The sequence below is a fragment of the Asterias amurensis genome, chromosome 10 (genome assembly GCF_032118995.1).
Source record: "Asterias amurensis chromosome 10, ASM3211899v1".
Classification (NCBI taxonomy): Eukaryota; Metazoa; Echinodermata; class Asteroidea; order Forcipulatida; family Asteriidae; genus Asterias; species Asterias amurensis.
Genome location: NC_092657.1, coordinates 5,314,874 through 5,323,689, shown reverse-complemented (window position 1 = coordinate 5,323,689; position 8,816 = coordinate 5,314,874). Strand labels below are relative to the sequence as shown.

The 8,816-nt window shown below is 38.1% G+C and overlaps 1 protein-coding gene across 1 annotated transcript; it reads left to right on the top strand.

Annotated features, from left to right (window-relative positions):
- Nucleotides 1-872: 872 nt before the first annotated feature.
- LOC139943152 (uncharacterized) lies at nt 873-4,297 on the top strand. Its single transcript, XM_071939966.1, has 2 exons — nt 873-1,183; nt 2,411-4,297. The coding sequence occupies exons 1-2, from the start codon at nt 1,070-1,072 to the stop codon at nt 2,999-3,001; spliced, it is 705 nt and encodes a 234-aa protein (XP_071796067.1). The 5' UTR covers nt 873-1,069; the 3' UTR covers nt 3,002-4,297.
- The last annotated feature ends 4,519 nt before the right edge of the window (nt 4,298-8,816 follow it).

The following is an 8,816-nucleotide window of genomic DNA, read 5'->3' as shown; positions in this document are numbered from 1 at the left end:
AAAGCACTATTATTCGGTAATATGAAAGACCGTACACTGAGTAAATCATATGCATAACATTACAAATCTGTGAAAATTTGGACTCCACAATGATGTTGTCATGTTGGTAGATAATAGCAAAAGAAAAACATCCCTTTTTCACAAAATGTGTGTGCTTTCAGATGCCTATAAGTAAAAGGCTTCAGGCCTGAAGTCTTATGTTTGAGTGAGTTCAACCTCCTTCTCAAAAACTACTTTCAGAGGGAATTGTTTCTCACAATACATATCTCTCCATTGCTCATTATATTCTTTTTTTTATGCTAAACATTACCAAGTCAGGAGTGCCTTTATGTCTTTAATTTCTAAGAATTTTTTTTTGGGGGTCGATATTTTCCCCCTGAGTTGTCGTATGGCCTTCTCTCCATGGGGTGCACCCAATGGGGTTACTTGATGGTACCGGTACTGCATGGCACGAACGTTATGCAAGTTCGCCCCAGCAAGGAGCTCTATAATAACGTCAACAGGAAGGTATTTGACCCGTATTAGGAAACCGGTTGGTAGTTACCACCACCCACCGACCTTCACTGGTGAATTTTGTTATTAGAAACCTTCAAGCTGATGACCGTTAGTCTTGAATTCAAGCCTGACAAGGAAGCGGTGCACTATGTAATGAATTTGCGCTATACCGAATTGAAAACGATTTGTATGAAGGCTACGGTTACGTCCACCCAGTAACCATGATTGGGACATGCCCAAACAAAACCTCCACCCGATGACCATTAGTCTTGAATTCAAGTCTGCCAACGAATAACGCTGCGCTGCACTATGTAATGGAGTGCGCACTGGTTACAAGTGTTTGAAAACGAGTTGACTTGAAGGCTACGGGTACTGATCTATATTCAACACCAGTTGCGCCGCACAACAATGCATTTGCAACCAGGAAACTGATGCGTGGGTAAACGCACGTTTATAAACACCAAAAGGAAATAACAACCACAGTCATTCGTCGAGTTTTGTGTTAACTGTTTGGAGCTCTGCAGGGACGTCTAAAGTTTGTTCTGGTGGTCCACTGATTTCTTAAACTGAAAAGATGTTTCCCAAAGGCACCGTGTCAGCGGCGGGTGCACCGACCGAGAAACCACCGGTCACCGCTAGTGAAGTCTACATGGTCGACAATATCATCTATAACAATGCAGAGGCACAGGTAGGCTGAAGTTCCATCACAAGTTAAATTGTCAAAGATCATTTATACGCTAGGCTTGTATGTTGATCAATCAAATTAGTCGACAAAAGGGATGTATCGACACTTCGTATTTTGACCACTTCACATTGTACGTGGACACTTCGTACCTTCGGGTCACTTTGTATCTTGAAATTTTTAATCACTTACATATAATACGAAGTGATTAACAAATTTCAAGATACAGAGTGACCAGAAGGTACGAAGTGTCCAGGGTACGAGGTGTAAGTGGTCAAGAACGAAATGTCGACACATCCCTTTGTCGAGTTATTTGATTGATCAACATCCATGTATATCAAGTCTGACGTCACGTATATGCTTTAACTATATAATTTTGTTGGTCCTACATTTGCCCAACGAAGTATGTTGCTGTCTGGGTTCGAAGTGTCCAGTGTACAAAGTGGTAAAGTTACGAAGTTACCGACACCCTTTGAAGTTGGCCCAACATCGGGCCGTCTTATTTTTTTTTTTTAATTGCCCAAGCCTGTACGGAAAACGATACGGACACTATGGGTAAATGTTGATTGCCAGCAGGTAGAAATAGATGTTACCTCCATGTGGCATTATTCTCAATAAACTACATCATCGTTGCCATAGGCAAACTATCGTATTTATTTATTTATGGTGTAACTGTATTTTTGTGTCATACCCGTTGGATTTTTTAACTAAGGTGATATATTTTGTGTTTGTGTTAAAACACCGATCTATTGTGTTTCTCAGGTTAGATGTTATTGTTATATCCAATAGAACGGTTTCAAATTCTCTTTCAGGAAAAGCGAGCAAGGTTTTCTTTCTTGCTCTGTGCTTTAGCTTACACTATTTGTTCTTAAATGTTACATAAAGCAACATGGTTCTGACTGTCAAGAGCCAGCATCCAGCATCGACACAAAAGCCAGTTTTGGAACATCAAAAAAATATATAATTGCCGATCCGTGAAGACCGACCACAGCCAACTCGTCTGGTGCGTTAACCGTTTATTGCTGTTATTGGCCAGTGATTAACCAATGGGCAATTCAACCGAAACAGTTACTCGTTACTACCGCGAAAACGCAACCCTTGATGTCAACAAATAATTTACAAACCCAAATTATAATTTGTTTCTTTTTTTTACACTGTACCTTGCGCTGAACTCCTCACCCTCTGAATTTGGTTATGGATGATTTAATTCAAGTTTTGTTTCTGTCGTTTTAGGTTGATGCTGTGAACGAGTCATATTGGCGTACCCAACGAGCAAGGATTTGCGCATGCACAGTCGTTCTGGTGACACTCATCCTGGTCGCTGGGGCTCTGACCGGGATCGTCATCGTACTGACACACACAAATAGAGTGGTAACCACGGACCCGCTACCAAACCGAGACGGTAAGCCTCAGGTCGGAAACGAAGAGCCGTTTTTGCCGAAGCTTCCCGATCCGACAATCCGAATCATCGACAACGGTGGACTGATACCGCCAATGGAACCTGCGACCCCTGACCTCAAAGCTGTCGACGGTGTCGAGGAAGTCACTTCCGGAGATGACCAAGAGGGCGACTACGGATCCGCTGAGATCGACAACAATGGACTACTGCCAGCGGAACCTGCGACCTCTGACCTCGGTGACGTAACAGAGGTGGTTTCGGGAGATGATCAGGACGGCGAATATGGTTCCACTGATTCAGACTTTACTTTGAGTGACAGTGTGTCTAGTAGCATCAGCAGCAGCAGCAGCAGCAGCAGCAGCAGCAGCAGCAGCAGCAGCAGCAGGAGCAGCAGTTACAGTGAAACGTATTACGTCTCGGAATAAGACAAACATTTAAAGGAGGCGTCATTATGTGTATTAATACTTCGAACTTTAATGACAATAAAAACTAATTTAGTCACCGTGTTACGTCTGCGATCGAAAAGAGGCGTCATTTTGTGTAAAATACTCCAAACTTTAATAATAATAACAATAAAAACTTACTTGGTCACCGTCTTACGTCTTCGAGTGAGAGTAAGTTGACTTTAAAGGAGGCGTCCATTTTGTAAATACTCAAAACTTTAATGACAGTAAAAACTAACTTGGTGACCGTACTACCTCTCCGATTGAGAGTAAGTTGAGTTTAGAGGAGGCGTCATTGTTTGTAAATACTCCAAACTTTAATGACAATAAAATTTTACTTGGTGACCATATATTACGTCTCGGAATAAGACTAACATTTACTTTTAAATGAGGCGTCGTTATGTTTAAATGCTATGTCAGATTTTTGGCCGATTTGACCCAAAAATTTTGATTTAAAATTCAACAGGTATTTTGATTGGGGTCGAGAAAGTTACAAGCTTTCATTTGAGCCATTGCTCGAAAAAGTCCGCCAATTATTAGTAGCAGTGAAATAAAGTGCTCAAAATTAGTTTTTGTCGGGATCCTGACAAAATATCACGTGACCAATTCGTATGTGCTATATAAGAAACGTTTTACATTTTTTTCATGGTTCCTGTCCAATAAAAGTAAAAGTTAAACTTATTTTCGTTAGAGCGGGTGATACTCTTTGAAATACCATTCACTCAAAAAATCTATTTTTTTAATGTTTGGGGCCAAAAATCTGACGTAGCATCTTTAAATACTCCAAACTTCAATGACAATAAAAACTTAGTTGTCACCGTATTATGTCTCCGATTGAGAGTAAGTTGCCTTTAACGGAGGCGTCATTATTTGTAAATACTCCAAACAAACTTTAATGACAATACAAACTAACTTGGTGAACGTTTACGTCTCCGTATGAGAGTAGTTAATTTTAAAGGATGCGTCATATAATTATTTGCAAATACTCCAAAAGTTAATTACCATAAACACGTAGGCCTACTCGGTATCCGTATTACGTCATCGATTGAGAGTAAATTTACTTTAAAGGAGGCGTCGTAGATTTATAAATACGCTAAAAGTTCATGACCCAGTTGGTCCCGTATTGTCTCCAATGAGAGTAATTATGACTTTACAGGAGGCGTCAAATTTGTAAATACTTCAGAGAGTTGGTGAAACATATTTTGAGAAAGGAGTTTTCAAAGTAATAAAAATGGTGTTGCTAATTTCCATCAACACATATTTGAATCTGAAAGTTTATTTAAAGGCAGTGGACACTATTGGTAATTACTCAAAATAATTATTAGCATAAAACCTTTCTTGGTGACAAGTAATGGGGAGAGGTTGGTGGTATAAAACATTGTGAGAAACAGCTCCCTCTGAAGTGCCATAGTTTTGGAGAAAGAAGTATTTTCCACGAATTTGATTTCGAGACCTCAAGTTTAGAACTTGAGGTCTCGAAATCAACCATCTAAACGCACACAACTTAACGTATGACAAGGGTGTTTCTTCTTTCATTATTATCTCGCAACTTTGATGACCGATTGAGCTCAAATTTTCACAGATTTGTTATTTTATGCATGTGTTGAGATACACCAACTGTGAAGGCTAGTCTTTGACAATTACCAATAGTGTCCACTGCCTTTAAGCATATACGTTAGGCCTAATGATCATTCAAACTTGCTCCTTGAGAGGCACTGCAGCTATTGATTTTAAACTTAGTTTCGAAGAAATAAGGTTTTGACCAATTTCCACCAAATTGAATCTAAGAAAATAGTTTATGCATAGACCTTATCGCAAACACCAATGCGCAAGCGCAGACAGTTGAATGAGGTGCATTGTGGGATATATATGGATCAAATTTGGATACCAGCAAGACCACAATGCACCTAATTCCAAGCTTTACGCACGCGCCCCGGTATTTGCGAAAAGGTCTATGAATCATTTCTCAGTGTTCTCACCCCCTCTAGTGTCCGTTCGCAAATTCTGCGGACAGAGATGCGGCTGGTACCCGCTGTAACCTCACGACACCTGGACTGATCCAACAATAATTTTCTCAAAACTACTTTTTTTTTTATTCTCCCTTATTATCATCTCTCTAACCATTATTGAACATTTCATTACCAATGGTTTCAAACGCATTTCAAGACCAACTCGCATGATCCAAGGCCGGGCCGGCAACGCGTTCATTTAACTACAATGAATATAAATATAAATGTACACCAATAAAAATGTAGAGACTCACACTATTTGTAATATTATACAAATTCTGCAAATTAATCATAAGGAGAAAGTCAAGTACATAGTTTGTCGAAGTGTAAAAAACGTTAACAATTGAATTATACACTATCTAGGTAAAACAACATTTTACACAAAAAGTTTAAAATATGTATTATAAGAAAATTAGTTTTATAAATTGGTTGTAACCTCCCAAAATCTGACCCCTAACATTTGCATGTAAAACTACCTCGTGTATACTAGGAAACCAGAAAAAGACATTATTAAATGAAAATCATTATTATGTTCTCAAAATCAGACGATGATTAGTATCTGCTTTTAAACAGGTAGTTTTCGAGAAAGAAGTAATTTTCCACGAATTTGATTTCGAGACCTCAGATTTAGAACTTGAGGTCTCGAAATCAACCGTCTAAACGCACACAACTTCGTGTGACAAGGGTGTTTTTTCTTTCATTATTATCTCGCAACTTCGATGACCGATTGAGCTCAAATTTTCACAGGTTTGTTATTTTATGCATACGTTGAGATACACCAACTGTGAAGGCCTGTCTTTGACAATTACCAATAGTGTCCACTGCCTTTAATATCTGCTTTTTTTGAACAGGTAGGCCCTACTTGAGCGAAAATGGCAAAGTCGTGATCTTCGCTGAATTTTATTTCAAATGTATTCAATCAAGGGGGATTCGAACCCATAACCTTGTGATTGCAAGTCTTGCAAGCTGTTTCAGTCTCGTCTTCTAGTTTCCCTTCCAGCTCAGTCGAAATCCCCATATGACTTTAAGGGGAAGTCTTTTGGCAGGTGACTCAATATTTTCCTGAGCAGCAGCTTGTGTTTCTGAATCTGACTTTTCATTTCCTCGACCTCTTTATATACATCCTTTAGAGAGACTTCTGTTAAAACATAAGGAAATAAAGTAATTTTACACTGACAAAATAAAACTGATTTAAAACTGGAAGATGTATGCTGTTCCTCACCACACTTTCTTACCCCACCCCCTTAAATACCCCGTACAGGCCTACCACTCACCGACCCCCCCCCCCCCCCTCTTTTTTTTTGTGTCCAAATGTTCGCTGTTCATTTTCTATTGACTGCGCCTAAACCATTCTAGATATTTGAAACATTGTGAGTGTGCACCGGTTTTTTACGTTTCTCTGTTTGGCTCAAGGCCTCAACTTACTCTTAAAAGGTTGTTTGATGCACACATTTCCTGGTGAAAAAAAAAACCTATCCGAACTGTTTTCGTGGCCACACTGTCTTCCCCATACACACAATTTATCTGCAGGCTACATGTATGAATTCGCTCTTCCTTTTCAAACATTCATAACTGCGGCCCTCTTTCCAAGAATAAACCAATTTTCTAACCCCCCCCCCCCCGCAAAAAAGTAAATAAATAAATAAATATTTGAAGAAAAACAACAGAAAAAAATACAAATGAATTAGAAATTAAATAATTTATTATTATTATTTGATTTTGTTTACTTTTATGCATTTTTAATTCTCATATAATTATGTAATTTGCATTTATTGACCTTACCCTTTGTGATCTCGTTTGGCTCATCTGTTTGGAAATCCATGGCCTCAATACTGGGGGCGTAAGAAGGAGCCCTCGTAACCTGGGTTGAACCTGATAAATATTGTTTGTTAGAAAATAAATTAAGTTTGTAAAGCAACAAACATTTCAGAAATGTATTTTAATTTATACAAACTTGTTTTTATATATTAGCAGTATTTATTGGAGCTTGTTTTATTGATGTATGTTTGTTGATGATGTTTGTTTTTGAATAAACGGAGTAGTATAACTCCACATCAAGAAAGAAAACAAAAATAATCAAATAATTATTTGAAATAAATTAATAATAAAAAAAATAACACATAAAATAAAAACAAAATAATAAACTATTTCATTATGTTATTTTGTTTACTTTCATGCATCTTTAATTCTCATATAATTATGTAATTTGCATTTATTGACCTTACCCTTCGTGATCTCGTTTGGCTCATCTGTTTGGAAATCCGTGGCCTCAATACTTGGTTCGTCGTCAAAAGAATCCCACGTAACCTGGGTTGAACCTGAAAAATATTTGTTGTAAGAAAATACATTAAGTTTGTAAAGCAACAAACATTTCAAAAATGTATTTTAATTTATACAAACTTTGTATAATTAGCTTTCCAATAATTCAAAAGGAAAATCCCTTATTCTTTATAAAACATTGTCAATAAATTTATTGTTGTTCATGTGTTTGTTTGACCTATTTAATTGCTCAATTTAAACGAGGTCATTTTTTTTTCAAAGGCAATGAACACACAATTTTTTACTTCCCCAAATGGTGACTAAAACGCCTACTGTTAATACCTACAAACTGCAGTAGAACATGGTGTGCAAAGTGTAACAGGAATTGACAAACATTGCATAATTTGCAGTTTGAAGTTAAGAGTTTTATACATTAAAAAGAAATTATGGATTATGGAAATGTTCACTTGAACTTGTGCCAATTGGAGACTTTGGAAAGGTAGGTTGCAGCAAACTTACCAGGTAAATTTCCATTGTTCACTAGTTATGAGCGTGCGCACATTACCGAGATCGATGGATTTTACCTGGTAAGTCTGCTGCCACCAAGCGTACCAAAAGTCTCCCAATGAATTAGGTCTACATACTTTGCTCAAAGCATAATCTGGATATCTGGTGCCTAGGCGTGAGACTCACGCATTTGGGCTCTGTCTCACGCTCACACGCACATCAACCATTTTCTCACGCATTGGGGCCAGACCGGGGAAAAAATAAAAATTTACGACAATGAAATGCTAAATCACGCTCGTGTGTACAAAAAACACGATCTACAATGTTTGCACAATCTTCAGATTGCACGCAGTTTATCAGAATCATCAACTTGAGCTGCCCTACAAACAGGGGACAAATTTGCAGATTGTGCACGCTTTTGCTCTCCCAGCAGGTTCAGCTAAAATTCGTTTAGCACATTCGTTAAATGCTCTCCACTAGCGAAGACACAACAGGCAAAAGAAGTGAGCGGTGGATTTTGGACATCATTTGTAGTGTTTTTTTTTTTTTGGGCAGAAAACAATCTGACACAATCGTACTTTCACATTAACCATCAACATCTCCTGTGTACCTCACGTGAGTTTAATTATTCTGAAGAGGTTTTTGATGCATTTTGGAACACTTTTTTTGTCCTCAATTAAATTTCTGCAGTTTTTTTTTATTTTATTAAAAAAAAAGGTTGGGCGGCGATCTCAAAAGGCCTTCTAAACTGGCAAACTGGGGGGGGGGGGGGGGGGGGGATGGTGGTGAGCTTTGAAAAATCTCACGCATAGCTGGCCTCTGGACTTGGCATCTCTGTGAACATGTCGTCATGGGTTGTGTTTCTACATCTAAAGGTACACCACTATCACGTATGTCAGTTGCTCTGTTGAATCGACAAAATAATAAACAGTTAGAAATACATTGAAAAGCAGCAAACACTCTATTTAGTTATTTATTTACTTTATTTTACATTGGTGTCTTTAGGACAATCTCTTACTTTT

Coding starts and splice junctions, on each gene's coding strand:
- LOC139943152 (XM_071939966.1), top strand. CDS start 1,070: ATGTTTCCCAAAGGCACCGTGTCAGCGGCGGGTGCACCGACCGAGAAA. Junction 1,184..2,410: donor ATAACAATGCAGAGGCACAG/GTAGGCTGAAGT, acceptor CTGTCGTTTTAG/GTTGATGCTGTGAACGAGTC.